Source organism: Xyrauchen texanus, chromosome 25, assembly GCF_025860055.1.
Source record: "Xyrauchen texanus isolate HMW12.3.18 chromosome 25, RBS_HiC_50CHRs, whole genome shotgun sequence".
Lineage (NCBI taxonomy): Eukaryota > Metazoa > Chordata > Actinopteri > Cypriniformes > Catostomidae > Xyrauchen > Xyrauchen texanus.
The window spans coordinates 37,220,213-37,245,639 of record NC_068300.1 but is presented as its reverse complement, the minus strand read 5'-3'; the positions used below and the strand labels follow the sequence as shown (position 1 = coordinate 37,245,639).

The window sequence follows — 25,427 nt, the reverse complement described above, 5'->3', positions numbered from 1 at the left end:
TTTTTCCAGTAGAGGGCAGTCTTTGATAGTGCAAGAATAGAAAGAATAGAATGCATGAAATACTTTATTGAAGATATTAGAGGAAATTCAGGATGTAAAACAGTTTGCTATTGCTAATTTTTAGTTTTACTTGCAAAACAGACCATTAACAAGTGTGCCATGAGTTAAATGTTAAATATCAAAGTTATATCAGTTTGTTTGAGCTGATAATTGTCCTCCTTTTGCCCTGTGTCCCCTGAGAATGAGGTGAACTGTAGCACCACCCGCTGCGGACTTTAGAGCAGTGACACACACAGGGCTCTCCTGCTACAGGTGTATATAAACACCTGTTCCTCCTCTACAGGTACAGACACACTGGACTCAGAATTCAGCTAGACACTCACAAACAGGTAGGAAAATCTTATTCCAGGAAACTGTGCTTACTTTAGTAAAGAATCATTGATATTAATTGACCATTTATAAGCACTTTAACTCAGATATTTATATGATCTCTTGAGCTGTTTTTACTTTCCTTCAAATGTAGCTCAAAACTTTCTTTCATTCTAAATATATATTCTTAGTTTTATAAGTTATTAAATTCAACTTAATTTAGATGAAAAGATGAAAAGCGCATATTATGGTCCTTCCTGTAGCAGTTTTATGATGTGTTCATTGTTGATGACTATAAAATCATGAGTGTCTGGGTGTGTGCCAGTTAATGTCTACGATTAAACTATTGCACAATCTTGTGGAGGAAATAGCAGAATATTGTCGTATAAAGGGTCTTCTGACAGATTCATCACTGGTCAATAGTTTTTTAGTAAACACTCTTTTAACAAAGAATCTGCAAGTATCTTTTGAGTATATCTGTGTGAGGGATTATAATCACTTAAATGAGAGAGGGAAAGAAAGAAAGTTAAAAAACAGACTTCACAATTTCTTTTTAACTTTTATACTAACTTTTGTTTCAGTCACTGCTGTTTAAATAAGATAGATAGATAGACAGACAGACAGACAGATGGACAGACGGACAGACAGAGCGGATGGATGGATGTTTGGTTTAATGCAGATTTTTGTTCACTTTATATAGGGCTACTCACTCTGTTGCTTTAGTTATTTTAAACTGTCTGTTTATTTGTGAGTAATTGCATGAAAAATATATTAGAATCACTTAAATAAGGAATAAATAAAGAAATAAATAAGTTAAAAGGTAGACTTAATAGCTCATGATTTATACTCACCTTTGACTGTTTTCCATTTGCTTTCAATCACTCCTGTTTAAAAAGAAAGAAAGAAAGAAAGAAAGAAAGAAAGAAAGAAAGAAAGAAAGAAAGAAAGAAAGAAATGTATTTGCACTTTATAGACTTTCTGTTTTGTTTTGCTTTAGTTTGGTTTATAACGGCATAACTTTGTATTTTCGAACGTTTTTATTTCTTTCTAATAATTTTTTTATTATTAAAGTGTTAACTTTTCAGAGTTTTAGATTTGAAATTGCTACATTGTAACATGTTGTGTTGTTTGTTCGTGTAAATTAAGGTAATGGCCTCGCTGCCTGAGAATGGAATTCTTCCCGCCACGCAGACGCCAGAACTCGGTACGTGTCCCATATAAATCCACGTCCACGCTTATGCACACTCCTTTCTTCCCCCTCCGCTTGTTTTTTCCCCCCTTGCTTTCTCTCAGACTCATTCCTTTACTCACACAGGTGTCAAAGATGATGCCGAACCCGAACCGCCTTCTTATTCCACCATCTGTCCGGCTGAAGAAGAGCCAGCAGAACCGGAGGAGGTTGACCCGTGGGATCTGCCTGAGCTCCTGGACACCGGGGTGAAATGGTCAGGTAAGAGAAGAGCGAAGTGTATTAGAGGACACAAGTTGAGCTCAACTCAAACACGCAACTCAGTCTGTTTGTCGCTGATCTTCTCCTGCAGATTTGGACACGAAGGGGAAAGTTCTTCGGGTTGTGATGTCCATCGTGCGGCTTGTTCTTCTGCTGGGACTGCTGTACTTGTTCGTCTGCTCTCTGGACGTCCTGAGCTCCGCGTTTCAGCTGGTAGGAGGTAACCCCCAAGGGTCTAACTTTATCTTTTCACTTAAAAATAAAAACAATATTTTTTAATCCACAAATCTGACCACATTAGTGTGCCCACAAATCCCTCATTAACAAATACACACTTATCATACATATACTGTCACTGATCCTTATTTTCGAATGTCAAAAAATGTACCTCAATATACTGTATATATATATATATATATATATATATAGCCATGGCCAAAAGTATTGGCAGTGAAATACATTTTGTTTTGAAAAGTTTTCTGCTTCAGTTGTTGTGGTGTTGATACACATTGTTTCTAGATTATTGTGCAGAGTGATCAGATGCATTTTAAATAATGGCAAAAAGCTTCATTGGCCAAAAAAATGAACTTTATCACAAAAATCCAAATTTCACTGTTTTTTGGCCCTGGCACAAAATGACCAGCTAACATAATTTCACTAATCATATCAGCAGCACCTGGGAAAGTGTGAACGAGAACTAGTCCGGTGAAATCACTCTATCATTCTGATTGGATTATAAGATCAGACTGATTGCTATAAAAGGAGGGAAGAAGTGCTTCCAATCATTGTGTTCTTGTTCACAATGGTTACCTCTAAAGAAAGACGTGCAGCCATCATCGCTTTGCAGCAAAATGGCCTCACGTGCAAGGAAATTGCTGCAAAGAATTTTGCACCTGAAAGAAACATTTACCAGTTCATCAAGAACTTCAAGGAGAGAGGTTCAACTGCAGTGAAGAAGGCTTCAGGATGTCCCAGAGTGTCCAGCAGGCACCAGGACCGTCTCCTCCTGAGGAGTCAGCTACGGAATCGTGTCACCACCAGTGCAGAGCTTGCTCAATACTGGCAGCAGGTTGGTGTGAGTGCATCTGCACGCACAGTGAGGCGAAGACTTTTGGACAATGGCCTGGTGTCAAGAAGGGCAGCAAAGAAGCCACTTCTCTCCAAGAAAAACATCAAGGACAGACTGAAATTCTGCAGGAAGTACAAGGATTGAACAGCAGAAGACTGGTGCAAAGTTATTTTCTCTGATGAAGCCCCCTTCCGACTGTTTGGGACATCTGGAAACTCGATAGACCGGAGAAGAAAAGTTGAACGCTACCATGAGTCCTGAGTCATGCCAACAGTGAAGCATCCTGAGACCATCAATGTGTGGAGTTGCTTTTCATCCAAGGGAGTGGGCTCTCTCACAATTCTGCCCAAAAACACTGCCATGAATAAAGAATGGTATCAAAACATCCTGCAAGAGCAACTTCTCCCAACGACCCAGGAGCAATTTGGTGATGATCCGTGCATTTTCCAGCATGATGGAGCACCATGTCACAAGGCAAGAGTGATAATGAAGTGGCTCGGAGATGATTACATTGAACTTTTGGATCTGTGGCAAGGCAACTCCCCAGATCTTAATCCCATTGAGAACCTGTGGTTTCCCACAAATTGTGATCAACTGTGAGCACTAATATGGCAAGAATGGATCGGCATCAGTCAGGATTTGGCCCAGAAGCTGAAATCCAGCATGCCAGAGTGAACTGCAGAGGTTATGAAGAACAAGGGTCAACACTGTATATATTGACTCTTTGCATATATTGAATGTGTTTGCCAATAAAATCCTTTAAAACTCATGAAATGCTTATCACTGTTTTCCAGTATACCATAAAAACATGTGAAAAAATAATCTACAAATACTGAAGCAGCAAACTTTGCAAAACACAAAATGTATGTCACTGCCAATTCTTTTGGCCACGGCTGTACACTCACTCAGCACTTTATTAGGTACACCTGCACTGTACACCTACTTATTAATGTGATCTAATCAGCCAATCATGTGGCTGCAGTGCATAAAATCATGCAGATATGGGTCAGGAGCTTCAGTTAATTTTCACGTCAACCATCAGAATGGGGACAACAAATTTGATCTCAATGATTTGGACTGTGGCATGTTTGTTGGTGCCAGATGGGCTGGTTTGAGTATTTCTGTAACTGATGATCTCCTGGGATTTTCACGCACATCAGTCTCTAGAATTTACTCAGAATGGTGCCAAAATGGTGTCATCAATGTCATGACTGCTATGTTTCTCGGAAATGCACCCAAGACTTTCACCCACTGTTGCACTTGTGTATATGGTTGAGTGACAATAAAGTGATTTTTATTTTGAAAACAAAAAACACTCAGTGCGCGGCAGTTCTATGGACAGAAACAGAGAATGTCCAGACTGGTTCGAGCTGACAGAAAAGCTACGGAAACTCAGATAAACTCTCTGTACAATTGTAGTGAGCAGAATAGCATCTCAGAATTCACAACACATCAAATTTTGAGGCGGATGGGCTACAACAGCACAATACCACGTCGGGCACTTTATTAGGACCATAGTGTAACTATGTGAGTGTAGAATTTGAATAATATATTGTATAACTATCAAAACATGAATTATACCATACAATACTGTAATACCATATAGAACCTATATCAAACAGACTGAGTAAAGATGGAAAAGTAGGTTAAAGATGGATAAACAGATACTTCAGCAAATGATGGCCTATATAATGTCACACCAGTTTTACAGGGTTAATATGTAATAGACATTTCTTATCTGTGAACAAAAATAGATATTCTGGACACAATGAGCAGCATAGCTTTGGTATTTTGTCATTTTTCCCAGGAAAGGCAGCTGGAGATATCTTCCAGGACAATAAAGTACTGTCCAACCCAGTGGCTGGACTGGTCATTGGAGTTCTGGTCACTGTTCTGGTTCAAAGCTCCAGCACTTCCTCCTCTATTGTGGTCAGCATGGTGTCATCTGGACGTGAGTCTCTCTATCTCTGTCTCTCTATGGTCATATACTGTAGATATCTCCCCCACATGATAAGCATTGCAATGATCAATAATAATGTAAAAAGGCAGAACAGTAGCACACGTTGCAATAAAGTACCAAGAAAGAAATAGATAACCATAATGTAACATGACAAAACATATACAATGAAAAGGTAGGTGTAAGATGGATATTTTTTGTCATAATTTGTAGTGTTGGAGGTGAAGTCTGCGGTGCCAATCATAATGGGCGCCAATATCGGCACTTCTGTGACAAACACCATTGTTGCTGTGATGCAGGCAGGAGACCGCAATGAGTTTCGCAGGTAACCCAACTAAGTAAATTATTTTCATGTACACTAAACACAAATTAAAGGTGCACTCGGTCATTTTTTTCCTCATTAAAAAAAAGTCGTACCCTTGCTAAATTAATTGTAATTTTTAAACGTGTATAAAATCATGAGCACGCACATTAAAATGAAGACTCTAGTCATATCATTAATCTTATGAAAGCTGTTTTATTCTACATGGAGAGGGTCCACACATGGGGGCGGCCATGTTATAATCACATGACCAGCCGAATACTACTCGCTTAATCTCATTAACCGTCCTGTTATTTGACACTTTCACTCATTGATTAAATTAATCATGACTGACTTTGAATAGTTATTTTTTACAATGGCATCAGTAACTGAAAACTATTGCATTTAAATGATGGTGCATCATGGCGCTAGGTGTCAGTGTCCACAGGGTGTTTCCAAAAGCGAGATGTAAAACAGTCAACAGGAATTATTAGCAGAGTAGAAATGTAATTTTAAAGCGAAAAAGCAATCTTCGAATCACACGCATCTTTGTTTATTTAAATACGACTGATTACTGGGTGCCATGGAACCAGAATCGGTCTAAAGATTGTGGGTACATGAACATTCGGAAGCAGCCTGTCGATAAATAAATACCTCTATTCGAAATACCTAAATAAATATATCCTAAATAAAATCAAAATTGAATAAATCGTGCTCTTCATGTAATACAAAATAATGCAATGGAATGTTACAAAGGAATTGTTCTTGTCTACCTCAGGGCATTTGCTGGTGCTACGGTCCATGACTTCTTTAACTGGCTGTCAGTGCTGGTGTTGTTGCCTCTCGAGGTGGCATCAGGGTACCTCTACAAGCTCACAGAACTCATCATTGATTCTTTTAACATTCAGACTGGAGCAGACGCTCCAGATCTGCTGAAGGTCATCACTGTACCCCTCACCAAGAACATCATTCAGGTGAGCTCAGTGTCAATGGTCTTGAATTATATCCATGTGAGGCTGTTGGCAAGTTTGTGTTATCAACCAATGATCTTAACCTGGCACTAGGGGGATAAGAGGTATGACCAAAATCTAACCATGTACACAGTATATCACACATAGTGATTTTTGCAGGAAATTCAACCCATAGTGTTTTATATATTACATAACCAAGTAGTAATGACAATTTTGGAAATTCCAGATAATGTAATACTTTGTAATTCAAAGGTACTTCGTTTCATTTGATTATTTTCTTTTTGATTTGATGGTGCAAACCAAAAGCCAAGATTAATATTCATTATTCAACAGTAAATTTGGCATCAGAACAAAATAGGGCTGGGTAAAAATATCGATTTTCCAATGCACTGCAATCTTTGTTTGAACAATCTCAAAATCGATTCTTAAATCCCAAGAACGATCTTTCACTTTATGTGGCAACCCCCTATAATGCAAGTAAATCACTTGCATGTGTAACCAAATCTCATGCTATGTGATTAAAAATGCCTCTGACTACCATGTACATTTTCAGATTTCACTCACCAGTGATTGAGTAGTATAGTGGAGAAGAAGTTATTAGCACTGTGTGCTGATTGTCACATTCCTCTGTTGTCTACCCTGTGTTCTGTGTCTCACTATTCACGTTCATGTCATGTTTCCTTGTCTGCTCCGTGTTTTCCATTTCACCCGTCACCGTTCACGCTCCATGTCACGTTTTCCTTGTTGTCCGCCCCGTGTTTCACTGTCCTTGTCTAAAACTACTTTTCCCACTATCCACCTGCCATCAGCACTGCCATTTTGGTTCATTGTTCTCTCCTGTGTCTAATCCAGTCATCACTCCCTGTGTATTTAAGCCCTGCTTTTTGTTCACTCCCTGTCGATTGTTGAATGTTCATGTCTGGTTTCCTGTGGTGCATTTGCCCTTGTTTCCTGCCCTTCGTGTTCATTCTTCCCGCTGTGTGTTCGTTTGTGTTTAGTTAAGTTTTTCCCATCGTGGACTGTTCTTTTGTTCTTGTGTTTGTTTGTTTTGCTAGTTTGTTAAATAAAACCTGCTTTTGGATCCACAACCCCTGTCTGCCTTCTCCTGCTTCCCGCATTCGTTACACTGAAAGTTTGGTTTAACTTGTTCTGTGCGTCTAAAGACAAGATCCACGTATCTGTATGTTATTGTATAATCTCTGAGACCCAAGCGTGACTGCTGTTTGCATTTTACATTCCCCTTTTTGAATTATAACTAGTAGCCCCTAAGAAACATTATAAAAAGTGTTTTGTTTTTTTTCGTTTTTTTTTATCAAATTGATTATAATGTTTCCAGAAGTGTCGGTTATTCATGTTTTTGAAGCGTTAATCAGAAATTAGCATAAATAATTCTGATTTAAATTAATGTCCAGCATCACCAATCACTGCCAACCATGTTAAAATTAAAATAAACATTATAAATTCTGAATTCATATACTGATTATCATTGTCCCATGTCTGCCAAACATGTTGAGTGATCCAAACATCATCTGCAGCCTGAAACTGAACTTTAAAAAGGAAGTTTGGATTGAATGCACTTATCTGCATTCATGAAGTTAAGTCATTAACACTGGGATTTAATGACTTAACTCCCAGTGAGCTGTTTGTCTGCACTGGTTTCAGAACAGTTTGAAATCCAACATATTTTCATCCTACTGCATATAAAGCCTTTGAAAACAAAATGTTCCAGCTTCTGGTTGCATCCATTGATTCACAATGTGATAATACACAGTGAGTATAGGATATAACTGAGCCTATAGTCCACTTATGTGGTCATTGTGTTTAACAGCGTGCCGTTTCATGATAAAGCGATGGAATTTTTAAAATGGCATATCGTATGAAACTAGAGATTTCAATGTAAAAACGTTATTAGTTTTCTTACCAGATGTAGTTTTGTTCGTGTTTCTCCCAAAGACAAACTCTGCTGTGATCGGGCTCATGTTGTTTTGTCACATGACTTGGTCTGTCAAAAGTTTAACCCTTTACTGACAGCACAGAATCTCCTGAACTCAGTCGGTTTAAATTAAATGAAATTATACGTTGCCTATAGCAAAAACCAAAATACAACGTCCACACATGGTTGCACGAGGTTAATACCCTTTCTGTTAAAAAAATTCAGAAAAATTCTGTTCAAAGTATGCTACTTAAAAATAGTCAATATATACAACTGTGACAGTGTTCCTGTGCATCAATTGAAATGTATAGTAACGCATGTTACATGACTTCAACTTCAAGTCATTAGATCCTGATGCTGTTATTGAAACAATGTTTTTTACTCTCTTTTTTTTTTACAGCTGGACAGCTCTGTTATCAGTGGCATTGCAACTGGTGACCCCGCTGCCCGTAACAAAAGTCTGATTAAGATCTGGTGCAAAACGGAAGAACTGACGGTGAGGGATGTGAAAATAGGTTAATGAGTCCGGAAGCCCACGTAATAATTCCCATGAATCACCTGATGAGGCTGTTAAACCTGAGTGCATACAGTATAATTTATCAAACTGATGAGAATTTCAAAAGATAAACTTAGGATCTATATACAGATACAGATTAAGACTTTTATCTAAATCCCTGCTATTTTTTAAAGATCTGTTCTAACAAACTCTAGTGAGCTACCTTGCTGTGTACTTTCAATAGAGTTTGATCAAAATGCAAATCTTAGGAGGAAAAACTAATCTTTGGATGTATCTTTTTGGAAAAGCCTTTACATCTAAATGACCTGCTTCTTGTTTTTTTATGTATCAAATATTAGTTTAATATATAATAAAGTCTATATACAGCATAATGCATTATATATCTAATGTATTTACAGTATTCAATAACAGCCAAGACAAAAACTTCATAATTCTCTCTCTCTCTCGCTCTGCTGAAGAAAAAAAAACTGTTGGAATCAGTCATAGCTGTTTTGCTGGTGTAAGCTTGTGTCCCATCCTGAGAAGTCCTTAAAACCCCTATAAAAACAGCAAAGGAGACTAGCCTGACCAGCTAAGACCAGCAATCCAGCTTAAGATGGATTTTTGTTGTGTCTAAAGAAGTATTATTATTTTATGTTTCAGAACCTTGTGAATATCACAGTCCCTGGAATCGCAAACTGCACCCCTGACGCCCTCTGCTGGATGGAGGGCAATCTGACCTGGACACAGCAGAACCAGACAGAAACTATCAACTTGAAAAAATGTGAGTGCTTGCACTTTGTTTGACTTGGCTCTTGCGGGAACCTGCACATTACCTGGATCAACAGAAGCTGAAGCCTTTCTTCCTTCTTTAAATAGTTCACTTATTTCAGCTCTGAGCCATAGACCATGATTCCCTTCAACTACCAACAGGACAATGGCTTCTCTTAAGTGCTGAGAGAGATATTAGCTTCACCTTTCCCCCACACCTCCTCCATTGACTCTACCCTTTCAATGGGGCTTTTCTTCATGACAGCCTCAGGCACCTGGGGCCATTGCACCTGAACAATGAGGCCCAGCTAATCTGGGAGGAGGGCTTTAGCTCTCGGTTTTAATTTGGTTGATTAAAATCAATGTGGATTTCAGCTTTTGAGTGCTAAGATACAATGCTGAAATTCCAGTCTTGGTTCAGTGGATTTCACAGAGTATTTGATCATTCTGTAGTACTTCAGCTGTGAAAGAGGATTCTGATACTCTGATCTTCAAATAGCACCACTCGTGAGTTCCTGGACTGGGAAGTTACAGAATATTTTTGGTAAAGTATACAATATAAAATGACGAACCACTTCTATATTTCATAAATAACAGAGTAAGCGGGCCCCTCCCCCTCTTTGCTACTGCGTGTTATTTACACTGTATGTATGAACCTGCAATGACCAAGAACACTTGCCATTAGACAAGTGGAAAATTAAATTGAAACCAGAGTGCTTTGCATTCACCATCAAAACACTTGCTTATATTTTTGCGGGAGTTTGGCGCCAACCTCTGCAGACAGTGCGTGCATAACATCACTTCAAAGTGGTTAATCCTCACAAGCTTTTCAGGAGCTGCTCTGAGTGTGGTCTGTGCTGCAGTTCACTGAGATGGTTGGAATTCATTTGGAGTGCTCACATAATGCTATAACATCGGAAAATGTTCATGACATTTCTGCATTCACCTAAAATGTGATTGTAATTTGAAGTGCACAATAATCTCGGTTACCAGAATAGTATATAATAATAGCAACAGGACTAGTGGTTTATTATTGTAATAATGACATAGCAGTTTTCACAAACTTTTGTACAGCTAACACATAAGAAATAAATGGAAAAGTATGGACTGAATGGTTAGAATGTTTGTCTGTGTACAAAACTTATAAATTCCAGCTATTTCATGGGCATAACTCTGCCAAAGATGTGGACTATACAATTGTAGAGGATAATATCTTGTTTGCTTCCCATAAATTGCCTTAATAATTTGAAACCATAAACTTCCCAAACTGTAAATTAGTTTCAAGCACTTATTTAAGCAGCATCCTAACTTGTAAACTTTGATTAATTGTTTCCCAGTAAACTGATAAAAAATAACTGTTAATTGAGCTCTGGCCACCGAGGAATTAAAAAAAAAATCTGCAATTATAGGCAAAGACTTTTGCCGTTAACCAATAGTTACAAAAGCAAATATCGGCACAAATGAATTGGTAAAACTGATATATTGTCTACCTCTAGTAGAAACTTGCACGAACTTTAGTTGAACTATGCCCCTGCTGAAAGTACCATTTTAAACTAAGATGGTTTTAGCAGGTTTTAGATGGTATAGCCAGTCTCTTAGACTGACCATGCTGGTTTTCAACTGGTCTAGCTAGTATTGGTTGAATGTCAAATGCCCAAAACGTCTCTAAAACCATCAAACCTCATTAGCCTGACCAGTGGAAACTAGCCTGGTGGCCAGCTAAGACCAGCAAACCACAGTGTGCTGGATAAAGCTGTTTCAGCTGGTCCACTGGTTACTTAAGTTCCCAAAATAGCTAATCCCATTTCTTTTATGAAGCTTGTCTTGTATTACACTAAGGTTTGACATGGAGTTATCCTCATCTTTCTCCTCAGGTACTCATATGTTTGCAAACGCTAATCTACCTGACCTTGCGGTGGGTTTGATTTTGTTGGCTCTGTCATTGCTGGCCCTCTGTACCTGTCTCATTCTGATCGTCAAGTTGCTAAACTCCATGCTAAAGGGTCAGGTGGCGGTCGTCATCAAAAAGGTGCTCAACACAGGTGAGTCAACACCAGAGACATGTTTATAATCATCAGGAGATAAGATATGCTGCTAAATGCTAATATGAAATTCTGCTGTGCGCTCAGTATTTGAAAACAAGGTGTGTCAACTCCTAATGCTTAGGAAAACGAAGACAAAGAAATACGTAGCAAATATTTGAGACCCCACCACATTCATGTACAGTACGTGTCAATTTTCAATCCGACCTAAAAAAATAACTGATAAAAATAACTTCCTGACTGGAAGCATGTTAGCCTGTATCCTGTTATATGATAGTCAGTGCAGGTGATCCAGTCCTGTTGTCTGATGAGCTGAACAGGAACATTATGTGAGTCTGAGTGTGTCTGAGGGCCACAGGTGTGTATGTGCACGTTCTGTTGGTTTCACAGAAAACTCAAATATTCGCTCATGGGTTGCAGGGAATTTTCATACATGTTTATGTGAGTGATGATGTGCAAAGGCAAAATGCAGTAACTACACATTTGTTTGTTTTTTCAAAATTTGGTTAACCTATGAGTTAATTAAGATCTCTAAGACTATGATCTGTACTTTTACAGACAGGTTTGGCCACTGGAATTCGGAAATCGGCCATTACCATATGTGTGTACAACAATAACAAATAACACTTCAGGGTTGGCGTAGTAACTGCATTTAGCTTTTTTTTTTTTTTAGGGCAGAGTGGTAACCCGCAATTGTTACCTTAAGGATCTGTTTCTATTTGATCTAACCTACTTGATCTAACCCTTTGAATTGGTTTTGTTGGTGTAACCTATTACATTCAAGTTGATTCAGTGATGTTATAGTGATGAATATTTGACTTGAATCATATCAGTTAATGTAGATGTTACACATAAAGCACATTTTAGGTTAGAATTTTTTCAGTGAACACTGTTAAAATGTTTTGCCAGGCGCTCCATGTGGTAGATATTAATGTGGTTTTAGTCAATTTAAAAATGCTGGGGGCCTGGGTAGCTCAGCAAGCATAGACGCTGACTAACACCCCTGGAGTTGCAAGTTTGAATCCACTCTAGCCATGCTCCCAAATTAACCAATTGACCCAGTTTCTAGGGTGGGTAGAGTCACGTGGGTTACCTTCCTCGTGGTCACTATAAGGTGGCTCATGATGGGGCGTGTGGTGAATTGTGCATTGATGCTGCGGTGAATAGCGTGAGCCTCCACACACGCCAAGTCTCCGAGATAATGCGCTCAGCAAACCACGTGATAAGAAGCAGAGGCAACTGAGATTTGTCCTCTGCCACCTGGATTTAGGCAAGTCGCTGCGCCATCATGAGCAATAAGAGTGCAGTGGGAATTGGGCATGCCAAATTGAGTAGAAAAGGGGATTAAAAGAAAAATAATAAATGTTAATTCATCTAAATCAGCACAAAATTAAGCTAAATCAATCAAAAAAAATTATGTTAAACCAACCTAAGTAATATTTATGAGTAAGGTCAAGTATAAATAAATAAATTAATTAAGGCAACAATTAGCATTTTTTTTTTGTATAAGGACCCCATTTTTATAGCAGACATCAACCCAACGTTGTACTAAAATAGATTTTTGTACGAAAGTAAGCAAAACTGTCATGAAATTATAAATGACATTTATTAACCCTTGTGCACTTAGTTTTAGACTTACACTGGTATTGTGGTCAAATTTGACCAAAAACAATAAAAATGTAATTGTGAAACATGTAACATGTGTTCACCCCTTTGTTTATATCTGTGTATGTTCCGCATTGTGGCTGAAATATTGACTTTATTTGATTTCTCAGAAATAGAAATAATTAAAGGAATGTTCTGGGTTCAATACAAGTTAAGCTCAACGGACATCATTTGTGGCAAAATATTGATAACAACAAAAATTTATTTTCACTGATTTCTCATTTTCTTAAAAAAAAAAAAGCAAAAGTCAAGTTTACAGTAAAGACACTTGCAATGGAAGTGAATGTGGGCCAATTATTTAACATTCATATATTCACAAAATTTCACTGTTTTTTGGCCCTGACACAAAATGACCAGCTAACATAATTTCACTAATCATACCAGCAGCACCTGGGAAAGTGTGAACAAGTACTAGTCAGGTGAAATTACCCTGTACTCTATTCTGATTGGATTATAAGAGCAGACTGATTGCTATAAAAGTAGGGAAGAAGTGCTTCCAATCATCGTGTTCTTGTTCACAATGGTTACCTCTAAAGAAAGACGTGCAGCCATCGTCACTTTGCAGCAAAATGGCCTCACGTGCAAGGAAATTGCTGCAAAGAATATTGCACCTGAAAGAAACATTTACCGGATCAACAAGAACTTCAAGGAGAGAGGTTCAACTGCAGTGAAGAAGGCTTCAGGATGTCCCAGAGTGTCCAGCAGGCACCAGGACCGTCTCCTCCTGAGGAGTCAGCTACAGAATCGTGTCACCACCAGTGCAGAGCTTGCTCAATATTGGCAGCAGGTTGGTGGGAGTGCATCTGCACGCACAGTGAGGCGAATACTTTTGGACAATGGCCTGATGTCAAGAAGGGCAGCAAAGAAGCCACTTCTCTCTAAGAAAAACATCAAGGACAGACTGAAATTCTGCAGGAAGTACAAGGATTGAACAGCAGAAGACTGGTGCAAAGTTATTTTCTCTGATGAAGCCCCCTTCCGACTGTTTGGGACATCTGGAAACTCGATAGACCGGAGAAGAAAAGTTGAAGGCTACCATGAGTCCTGAGTCGTGCCAACAGTGAAGCATCCTGAGACCATCAATATGTGGGGTTGCTTTTCATCCAAGGCAGTGGGCTCTCTCACAATTCTGCCCAAAAACACTGCCATGAATAAAGAATGGTATCAAAATGTCCTGCAAGAGCAACTTCTCCCAACAATCCAGGAGCAATTTGGTGATGATCCATGCATATCCAGCATGATGGAGCACCATGTCACAAGGCAAGAGTGATAATGAAGTGGCTCGGAGATCATTACATTGAAATATTGGATCCGTGGCCAGGCAAATCCCCGGATCTTAATCCCATTGAGAACCTGTGGTCAATCCTCAAAAGGCGAGAGGACAAACAGAAGCCCACAAATTGTGATCAACTCCGAGCACTATAAGGCAAGAATGGATCGGCATCAGTCAGGATTTGGCCCAGAAGCTGATATCCAACATGCCAGAGTGAATTGCAGAGGTTATGAAGAACAAGGGTCAACACTGTAAATATTGAATCTTTGCATATATTGAATGTTTTTGCCAATAAAAGCCTTTAAAACTTGTGAAACGCTTATCATTGTTTTCCAGTATACCATAAAAACATGTGAAAAAATAATCTACAAATACTGAAGCAGCAAACTTTGCAAAACACAAAATGTATGTCACTGCCAATACTTTTGACCATGGTTGTAGACAATTTGACTACTTCGTTTCAATGACGATGTAATGTCAAACCCTTAAAACGACTGTAAAATTGACTATTTAAACAACTTTGCAGCTCAAATAATAAAACAAGTTTTAACAGAAATGTATGTATGTACTTTTATATAATTATAAGCTTCAAATTTCTGTGTTTAAACCCTCACTTCCATTGTATGCGCATTCCACTGTAACTATACATTTTTGCTTTTTTTTTAAGAAAAGGAGAAACAAGTTTAAATACATTTTTGTGGTAATCAACATTATGCCACAAATTCTGTCGATTGAGAATAACTTGTAGAGAACATTCCCAGAACATTGCTTTAAGTGGCTACTAGGGGGTCTAATATAATTATGTAGACAGAGTATCTGCAGTGCAGTTCACAGTCTATGTAGTTCAGGGCATGATTAAGATTAAGATGATTAAGATTCAACTTTATTTTAATTATGCATAGTACAGGTACAGAGCCAATGAAATGCAGTTGTTTTCGCATATCCCAACTAAGCTGGGGTCAGCCATGAAACAGCGCCCCTGGAGCAGATAGGGTCAAGGGCCTTGCTCAAGGGTCAACAGTGATATCTTGGCAGTGCTGGGGCTTGAACCCCTTTTTAGGAGTTATTGACTTTTGTATAATCTAGGCCACACCCAAATGTTTAAATTACCCTGTTATAGCGATGCTAAATAAAAAGTTTTATTATTATTATTATTATTATTATTATTATTATTATTATTGATCTAGGGTGTCCAAAGGTTCTTCCTGTACATGTTTTGTTTATGTTGCGTAAAAAACCTAAGACTAGTTCACAAAGTTGTTCAGAAAGTGGAGATCTATCATATGATGTGTCTAACATGTATCTGTGTGACACACCACCTAATATTCAGGGATTCACAAGCATTTAAAATGTGATAGTGCCTCCGGGTGGCCATTTCTTTTACATTTTGAACAGACCTCTAGGACCAAGAATCGAATATGCCCACCGCGTTGCATTTCGATCACACTTTTCTGACATTGTCTAAAAGCTACTGAAAGTTGATTGGTTGATGGCGGCCATGTTTTTCAAGATATGCAATTTTCCTAGTAGACTCTGCATGCAAGATTACAGGACCAATGGCTCCATAGTTAGAGACATTTTCATTTTATTTTTATTTATTTTTTTCATTTTTTCTGTTATATTTTTCATTTGTATAGAGCCACTAAATGGCCGAGGTGTGTAATTTATTTTTTCATGTGTCCTTAGAATGACTCCATACATAAGTTTCTTGAGTTTTGTAAAAATATCTCATACTGTTCAAGAGTTATAGGCATTTGTGTAAAGCTTGCCACTCATACTTTGTACGTTTTATGTGTGATGATGAATCGAAAATTCATGATTTTTTTTATAATAATTGATATTAGGACTCTAGAATCTTTCTGCACTGGTTTGGTTTCGACCAGTCGAATGGCCTTCGGAAAAGTAGGATTTTGCAATCGCAAATTACGAAAACAAATTTAATGACGGAAATGAAATCAGAGATAGACATTTCGGCTTGAGCCATCAAATCCGATGATATAAGGTGTATATTTATGCCAAAACTTGCACCCAGAAATTAAAGGTATGCATTCAAAGTACTTTAGTGTCTTTTGAAAGGAATTATTTTTTGTGTTTTTTTTGTTTGATTGTTTTGGGGGTTGATGTCCTGACCCTTTCAGAACATTATTGTGTCATAATCCACCAGTTGAGAACCATTGGTTTTTATGGTTATTATTGTTTATGTGCGTTGATTACTATTGTTTATTTATTATTGTATTTTACTGTAAATGTTCAAGTACATTGGTATTGTTCATGATCTTTCTAATATGGCTGTATTTGTGGACAGATTTCCCCTTCCCCTTTGCCTGGGTAACGGGATACCTTGCCATGCTTGTTGGAGCTGGAATGACCTTCATTGTTCAGAGCAGCTCTGTCTTCACCTCGGCCATCACACCGCTTGTTGGTCAGTACAGAAACCTTTTGACCTCCATTAAAGGAAGGCCCTGCTGGAAAACTATGGCTGACCAGTTTGGTGGCTAGTTTAGACCAGCCAACCACGTTAGGCTGAATTAAGATGTTTTTTGGCATGGGATGAATTAGCCTTAAGGTTTAGATTGGTAACCAGTAGGTAAAGTCCCAGTTATAGGTAAACCAGAAAATAAGTAAAATCCCTTTTCCAGGTGTAATGAGCTTTGTAAACAGGGCTGGTAAAACTTTACAATAAGGTTGTATTGGTTAACAGGTCTATGTGAATTAGGTTTATGAACTAACATCTTATAATGTTACAAATTGACTAGTATAATGTGAAATTAGCATGCATAAATGCTATAAATGAGTTTTTCATTGTTAATTAATGTTAACTAATGTATTTAACTAATTTAGCAAATACAACCTTTTTCTAAAGTGTTACCACAGAGTTATGCGTTTAATTTTAAGTATAAACCCTGCTGCAAAAATCCAGCTAAAACCAGCTTTTGATGGTAGTTGGATTTCCATGGTTTCTAGTTAATTAAAACTGGTCCAATCTGGTTTATGTAGTTGATCTGCTGGACTACCAGCCAGTGGGCTCAAATCAATCTGATTAGTGCTGGTTGACCCCCCCAGGACTACAGTGTTGGGGGGCTTAGTTGAGCGTGTTCACCATATTCAAAATCAGAGCTTGAATTGATGGGTTGACCAGCTGGATCTCCATTGGCCTGGCTAGTTTATATAGGCAAGTTAAGTTTCATTGATTACCTGACTCATTCAGTGGGGTTAATGTGATGTAATTTAGTTGAATTAGGTTAATCTGACTTAACACTGTTGTTTTTGGTCTTGTCCTGTTCAGGTATTGGTGTTATTAGCATTGAGAGGGCTTATCCACTTACACTGGGCTCCAACATTGGAACAACAACCACTGCGATTCTAGCTGCTATGGCCAGTCCAGGAGAGACGCTGGCTAACTCATTACAGGTTTGTTACTGTGCTGAAGCAATCTTAAATTAAAAGCTAGCGATGGGAATGGTGAGAAATGTAATGATTCCGGTTCCCAATCCGATTACTCTTAATGATTCTGGTACCTTAATAGTTCTCTTAATGATTCTTTTAGTACTTTTTAAAAATAAATATTTGGAAATAAGAAATGCAATTCTTACTGTATTTATGGTCCAACGTTATATTAAGTGTCTTTAAGTACTATGTTCTAACATTCAAATACATAGAATACAATGTGCTTATTGTGTAAGCTCATTGTGTTCTGAAAAATCCTAACTAGATTTACATTTACCTCTCCTGAGGTTGAGGTACAGGTAGGTTTAGGGTTAGGGTATAGATTAGGTTTTAGGGTAAGGGTTGGGTGTAGGGTTAGAGGTAAGATTAACAGTGTACCTACAGATGTAATTAAATGCAGGTAGTTTAAATATAAGTACAATGCAACAACACGTAAGTACATAATAAGTACATTGTAGTAAATGCTTAAGTACCTAATAGTTCAAGACACTTGATGTATATTGGGTCTAGCCTTTGGCAAATGATGAGATCATTTCAGATTTTTACAGAACAGATTCTTGCAAAATTAATTGAGATATTTGATTCATTCATTCAATTTTATAAAATACCACTAATTATAACAACACGGGTATATGTTTAACTACATATTGTCATATTAACAACCACAAAGATATTTAAGTCTCACAAGCCTTAAGTTCACATGCTACAGTAACAATTCTTGGCTTATTTCAAATTGGACATGACAACATCATTTTTGCGGTGTAGAACTGGCTCAAAAGTGTCAGACTAAACTGGTCTTGCTGTATGTTTCATGCTGTAGATTCAATAGCATTGATGCAGTGCCTCCGAATGGTATTGCAGGAAACACTTTCAGAGTATTTTAGTTTGGTGTTGCATCCACAACTGTGGAAGAATGCATGTTCTAAAACTATTATCGGAACCAAACGGTATAATGGAAAATCATTTGGTTACTGTATTTTTTTAAGAAATGGAATGGAAATGGTTTCCGGTTTCCAACTTGAGTAATAGTTAACTTAAATTATAATTCTGTCATCATTCATAGTGGGGACTGAGGCTGTAATGTTTCAAATATTACAAAAAGCATCATAAATTCAGTTTGAAATAAAAGTAGTCCAAAATCGAAGTTGTTATTTGTTCGAAATCTTCGCCGTAGTGCTCAAAACATATTCGCACTTGCATTGAATTCAGATATGGATCGCACTATGTTTGAGGTCAAATGCCATTGTTTCTCTGTTTTGTTTTGTGTCATTGATGTAACATATTTTAATTGAATGAGATTTGAGAGCTACAAATGAAATGATGTAACATATTTTAATTGAATGAGATTTGAGAGCTACAAATGAAATCTTTTTGCAGTTTTTGATGGTTATTAATAAATAATATTTGTGTCTGTTTTTCCAGGTTGCTCTCTGTCATTTCTTCTTCAACATCAGTGGTATTTTACTGTGGTACCCCATCCCCTTCACCCGCATCCCCATCCGATTGGCCAAAGCTCTGGGTAACCGCACAGCCAAGTACCGCTGGTTTGCAGCACTGTACCTCTTCCTGTGCTTCTTCCTCCTGCCGCTCATGGTCCTGGGTCTATCCATCGCGGGCTGGCAAGTACTGGTGGGCGTTGGTGTGCCCATAGTGGTCGTGCTAGTCTTTGTTGTGGTGGTGAACATCATGCAGAAGCGCTGCCCTCGATTCTTACCCTCAGTCCTCCGCAGCTGGGACTTCCTGCCTAAACCACTGCACTCCCTCAAACCATGGGACAAACATGTTACTGTGGCGATGACCTTCTGCAGAACACGCTGCTGTTGCTGCTGCAAGTGTTGCAATAAGGAAGAAGATGAAGAGGAATCGAATAAGAAGGATAGAAGTTTAGAGATGTACGACAATCCAGCACTCACTATAGAAGACTAAAATTACCAGGCTAAAGCAACACATTTATAACAAGCAACAGACTGTTTTTATTAATGTAATGAATTGTGTTTTTGATAACATGCTACAAGTGATAACACAGAACAGCGCTTCACAGTAAGAAGCAGGATTGCTACAGTATTTCAGTGAGTCATGCAAGATATGAGAATTAGTATTGTGGAAGTAGATGGGCTGGATCGTTTAATTACAGTTTTAGTGAAAGTATTGCTACTGTTAGAACATACACAGACATGCTGCTGTTGCACAGTTAAGTATTCACAAAATCTCCTTTATGCAGATTTAGACATGTGGTGCAGGGGAGGAGGAGGATTTTAGAGAGAAAACTCAATGAAACCATCTATCAGCAACCTACTGATGCAATTTAAATACTAGACAAAGAGGGAGTTACCTAGTTGATTGGCAAATAGATTTAATGTCAAAGGACCTATCAGATTGGGCCATGAAATATGCAAAATTGATTGGCTAACTTGCGCTTTGTAGAGTTTCATGACTTATATACTATTTTGGCCAGGCTGGGAGACCACCAAACCACTTTAGGCCGTTTAAAAAATACTAATAATTTCAACAGGGTACTAATGTTTTGCACACTCTTTACAGTAATTTTGCAAAAACGTTGTGTCATGTGGGACTATTTAAAGATGTATATGTTTTTAGATTTCTGTGAACATAAAATTGGAGAATTTTAATGTAGCTTTTTAATGCAGATTTCCTTGAAGAAATATATTTAATTTCATTTAAATATTTATCGATTTGTAATAGTGGACATCTTTTGTTTTATATGTAAATAACAGACATTCAAAATATCTTTACTCAGAGATATAAAATATTGTCTAAATACATATTTTAAATGATTGCATTAGTCCTATTTATGTATTTACTTTTATATATATATATATATATATATATATATATATATATATATGAATATAATGTATACTCTCACACACACACACACACATTTATACATTACTATATAACTATTTATACAAATTTTATTCAATATAAAACCTTCTGTTTCCCTTTATAGTGTTGCATTGTAAGTAAATGATTGTAAAGATGCTCTAGTTTTCAGTTTGTTTTGTTTCTTATCACATATACACTGCTGTTCAAAAGTTTTGAAACACTTGATCAAAATGTTTCTCATGATCTTAAAATCTTTTGATTTGAAGGTGTATGCTTAAATGTTTTAAATTATTTTTGTAGACAAAAATATAATTGTGCCACCATATAAATTTATTTCTAAATAAATTACTAAAATGTCGAGAGTACATGTCTGCAAATTCTAGGCAAAGGGGGAGTACTTTGAAGATGCTAAAATATAACACAGTTTTGATTTATTTTGGATTTTGTTTAGTCCATAATTTATGTTATTCCATAATGATATGAAATCATATTGTCAGGATAAGTGATGACACGTACACCAGCCATCATTCACTTTCCAGCCATTTATGGGTTACACTTAGAAAGCTGTTGCGTAAGGTGCCATCATTTTGTATTAGATATTTTCTAGTGCATCTTCTTACAAAAATGGACTTGATTTAACTGGTGTGATATCAGTGTTCCTTCTAAGCTGCACTCATAAGCTGTGTGCATGGCCACAACATTTTTTATATCAAGAATGAAAGAATAAAAAGATGTGTAGACAATTGACAATATCACCTAAAAGCAATTATTGGTAGATATACCAATGCGAAGCACACAATCAAATTTCAACAGCTGTTCAACTGAAATAACAAAACAATGAACAAAATTGGTATATTGTTGCTCCCCAATACTGCCGGTGGCGTGGCTGCTTATATGCCACTCTCCCCATGCTCACTGGAATTAGAGAAAGGTGTTAGAAATAGTCTAGCTCAGGTGTTAGTGCTCTTACCACTCTCTCTCTGGACGGATGCTCGACCACGCCCCCACTGCCACATATCCCCACCGCCCGACTCAGGTCGGGGGGCCATCCGTCCTGTCAAGCACTCCCCACTCCCTACCCCCCACCACATTGTTTCGCTTTACCTCAAAATTGAGATCTCCTACTCGTCGTGTGACCTCAAAGGGTCCTTGCCACTAGAGTACCTTAACTCCCGGTGCAAATTCCCATAGCTGATTACCCCTGTTATACAGTTGGCTCTGTCATTCTTGAGCTTGGAGCAAATTCTCCTGTTTTAGTTTCCCCAAGGTGTGGAGTTTTGATCTAAGATTAAGAACAAATTGAATTTCATTCTTACTGGTTGAAGGTCTCTCCTCCCAAGCTTCACGTATGACAACAAGAACGCCGCTTGAGCACCACCCATACAGAAGCTCGAATGGGGAATCCCAGTGGAGGCTTGCGGGACCTCTCGTACTACTGAATAACAGGGGATCGAGCCATTTGTCCCAATATCTAGCATCCTTGTGCAAAAAATTGGGAATGACATGTTTAAGGCTTTAATAAATCACTCCACCAGGCCATCTTGTTGTGGATGGTAACCTGACTTAATGCCCAATAATTCGCAAAGCTCGCGTAGTGTCTGTGACATAAAGGTTGTGCCGTTCGGTGAGGATTTCTTTTGGAATTCCCACCCGGGAAATTATTTTGAAGAGTGCCTCCGCAAAAGTACGTGCTGAGATGCCGCGTAGAGGCACTGCTTCCGGATATTACCTGGCATAGTCCACTAGGTCTAATACAAAGCGATGTCTGCATGCTGACCGCTCTAAAGGCCTGACGGGGTCCATGTAAATTCTCTCAAAGGGGACCTTGATCAGAGGAAGGGGGCGCAATGGCACTTTTGGGGTGGCCAGTGGATTCACCAGCTGACATTAGCGGCATGCCGCACACCACCTGTGAACATCGCCGCCAATGCCCGGTCAATAAATATGGGCTATTAGTCGTACAGTGTTTTTCTTTCCACTAAGTGACCTGCCATCAGATTATAATGAGCCGCCAGGAACACCATTTCCTGCTGGCTCAGCGGTATTAAGAGCTGGGTTGAATCTTCCTTTGTTTGAGTGTCCTGCATCACTCTATACAACCGCTTGTTTATAATTCCGAAATAGGGATATGAAAGTGTGATATTCGGCTGGAGATGTTAACCATCGATCACTCTCACTTGACTCTCGAAGGCGTGCTTGTAGGTTTTGTCTCACGACTGCTCCAAAGGGAAATCCCCTGAGGATAGGAGGGGCTGCAGGCCCCCCCACCCCTCACGTCATCCTGACATGGAGCTGATGAAGACGGAGTGTAGGGGTCCCCTCCACCTGAGGGGGAGAGCGGCGGGGCACTGTAGATGCTATGCTATGGGTGGTGCAAGTGGCAGGACTCCTCGTGGAGGGGACCCATTCCGCCATTCCTCGTGGTGATCGATGGACAAGCTGCTCAAGTACCACCTGGTCGATCACTCCCTCGACGTCACATCCCCTGCCACCAGCCATCTCCAGTAGGCGTCTCGGAGCTGCTGGGTGAAGGCAAACGGCCGGAAGGTCCTCTCTAACTTCATGGAACAAATGAGCTGGCGATGTTGCTCTGGACTCTCTCTCTGGACGGACGGATGACCATACCCCCGCTGCCACCGTGATCATAAAAAAATGCTATGGAAACAGCATAAATAGTCCAGACTAACACACGCTCGAATGTAAAGGGTTAATAAATCTGTATCCAGCTGTAGGGAGGGTTATAAGGGACGGTCGGCTCTCTGGATTCCTTGTCTCTTCTTACAGCTTCAAAATGTATCCCGTGTTGGGAAATATAACCGAGGGGTGGTCAATGTCCCCTCGATCGACTTGTTCGAATCACTGCTTAAATATGGGACAATGCTCATCCATTGAGGCCACAATAGTGGATGTCCTAGCTAAAACATGATAGATGGCATCTATACAAGCGTAAACTTCATTATTGTCTTACACTGTGTTCTGCTCTACATGTTCTTCTTACATAATCAAAACCATTTAATCTCAGATCAATATTTAGTGTAAGGGAACGTGTAATAAAAATGATTTGCTCCACATTGGAGTCCTGATCATGGATTATTTTGCAATTAAAAACAGCTGACTATAAAATACCATAAACATAGTGCATACAACACATAGCCATTGTATGGCCCCAGAAAGCAGTGCACTTGTCATATGGACTACTGTTATGATGTCTTTTTACTGAACCTTTAACAGTTCTTTATGGTATTTATCCTTTTTGAAGCTTGACAGCTCCTGCTCACTATAAACTGTTATTCTATGGAATAGAGCTGCTTAAAATATCTATTTTTATGTTCCAAGAAAAAAACCAGCATGGGGTTTGAACAACAGGGTGAGTAAATGAGTGAGTAAAAGTACATTTTTCCATTTTTTGGTGAACAACTCCTTTAACTGGTGGCTCACTTTTTGAGCACAAACCTGACAAGACATACTCAAAATATATACAGGTATATCTTTTTTTTTAATGAAGACACTTAAGAGATGCAGAACTAAATTCAGAATGAATTAAAGACAAATAAATTATTTAGAAAATATTACATTTCTTAAAAATTATTTCCTAATAATATTTTCATTAAGAATATATGACACTGAGTCGCGTGGTGCCATGCGAGGTTTGGATGTGTGAGCGGCGAGCTCTGCATACTTTGCTAGTTTTAATACTTTTTGTGTCATAAAGCGGTAAGATTCATTACAGCCTGATTATTAACTGTTCTAGAAAGACAATATGTCAAAGAATTCAAAATCTCCGAGATCTGGAGACATTAAAAGATACTTAAGTGCTCAAGCTAAAGCCCCTGTGCAGCAGGCTGCAAGCATGGGAGCTGATTTCCCAGTGAAGTGAAGAAAATTCACAGGTGAAGTGAAGAAAATCTGGTGTGAATTGATGAACGTGTCATCAATGCTTACGACGGTCATGCTGACTTGGAGGATCTTGCTGTAATTCATTGATCGATCACTGCCATGGTGCTGAAATTCACTGAGATGGTTATTAAAGTGGGGGATGTCAAGAAATGGATTATCTGGAGTCATCGGAGAGGGAATTAGCAGCTAATAAGCTAGCGACCAAAGCAGATTTGGAGCACACATGGGAGAAGCTGGAAGATTTGGAGAACCGTAACAAGTGGAATAACATCTGAATTTTTGGAATTCCTGAGGACAATAAAGGTTGGGAAATGGTGAAATTCCTGGAAGGGCTCTTTCCTAGTCTGCTCAACATAACAGACCATAAGCTGGAAATCGAGTGAGCTCACAGGGTTCCGGCTCAGCAATCCACTGAGAGAGACAGGCTCCAATCAATTCTGGCCAAATTTCTGAGATCATCTGATAAAGATCTCGTGTTACACGAGGCGAGGAGTAAAGGAAGGCTTTCTTGGAAGAACCACAGCATTTTCTTGTTCCCTGACTTTGTGAATTCGACAAGAAAGAACCGTGATCGATTCAAAGAATGCAAGAAACTCTTACATCAACGGAAGGTCGCTTTTGCACTGATGTTCCCGGCCAAATTGAGAATAAATGCTAAAGATGGCCGTAAAACATTCAAGCGGTGAAACATTCACAGCAAGCGACGTCCTTCGTGTAATGTATTCTAGTTTAATACGTGATACGTAAGATGTACATAAGAGGAGTCACGTGAAAAGGGAGACTGGATAAAGCATGTCAGTTCAGTAACCACCTGTGTCATCTGACTTATTGTTAATAAAATAAAAAACAATAATGCATGGTGTCAGAATTTGTAATTGCATCAAAATATAAATGGCACAGTTACAACCACCCTTGAGCTTATGTCTTCAAGGAAATCTC

The 25,427-nt window shown here is 38.6% G+C and overlaps 1 protein-coding gene across 2 annotated transcripts; it reads left to right on the top strand.

The window, feature by feature from the left end:
* On the top strand, nt 1–20,533 carry LOC127618359 (sodium-dependent phosphate transport protein 2B-like). Of its 2 annotated transcripts, XM_052090739.1 has the most exons (13): nt 1–389; nt 1,516–1,573; nt 1,685–1,819; nt 1,911–2,039; nt 4,696–4,839; nt 5,059–5,170; nt 5,925–6,120; nt 8,451–8,546; nt 9,210–9,330; nt 11,192–11,359; nt 16,603–16,719; nt 17,584–17,708; nt 19,167–20,533. In XM_052090739.1, the coding sequence occupies exons 2-13, from the start codon at nt 1,519–1,521 to the stop codon at nt 19,668–19,670; spliced, it is 1,902 nt and encodes a 633-aa protein (XP_051946699.1). In that variant the 5' UTR covers nt 1–389; nt 1,516–1,518; the 3' UTR covers nt 19,671–20,533. The 2 variants fall into 2 exon arrangements, with proteins under 2 accessions (XP_051946699.1, XP_051946700.1); XM_052090740.1 differs by lacking the exons at nt 1–389; nt 1,516–1,573 and having other exon boundaries at nt 1,684–1,819; nt 1,911–2,032.
* Nucleotides 20,534–25,427: the final 4,894 nt, after the last annotated feature.

Excerpts from the sequence above, each read along its gene's own strand:
- LOC127618359 (XM_052090739.1), top strand. The coding sequence starts at position 1,519 with ATGGCCTCGCTGCCTGAGAATGGAATTCTTCCCGCCACGCAGACGCCA. Across the intron at positions 5,171-5,924 it reads GACCGCAATGAGTTTCGCAG|GGCATTTGCTGGTGCTACGG; the intron begins GTAACCCAACTA and ends TGTCTACCTCAG. Across the intron at positions 8,547-9,209 it reads GCAAAACGGAAGAACTGACG|AACCTTGTGAATATCACAGT; the intron begins GTGAGGGATGTG and ends TTTATGTTTCAG.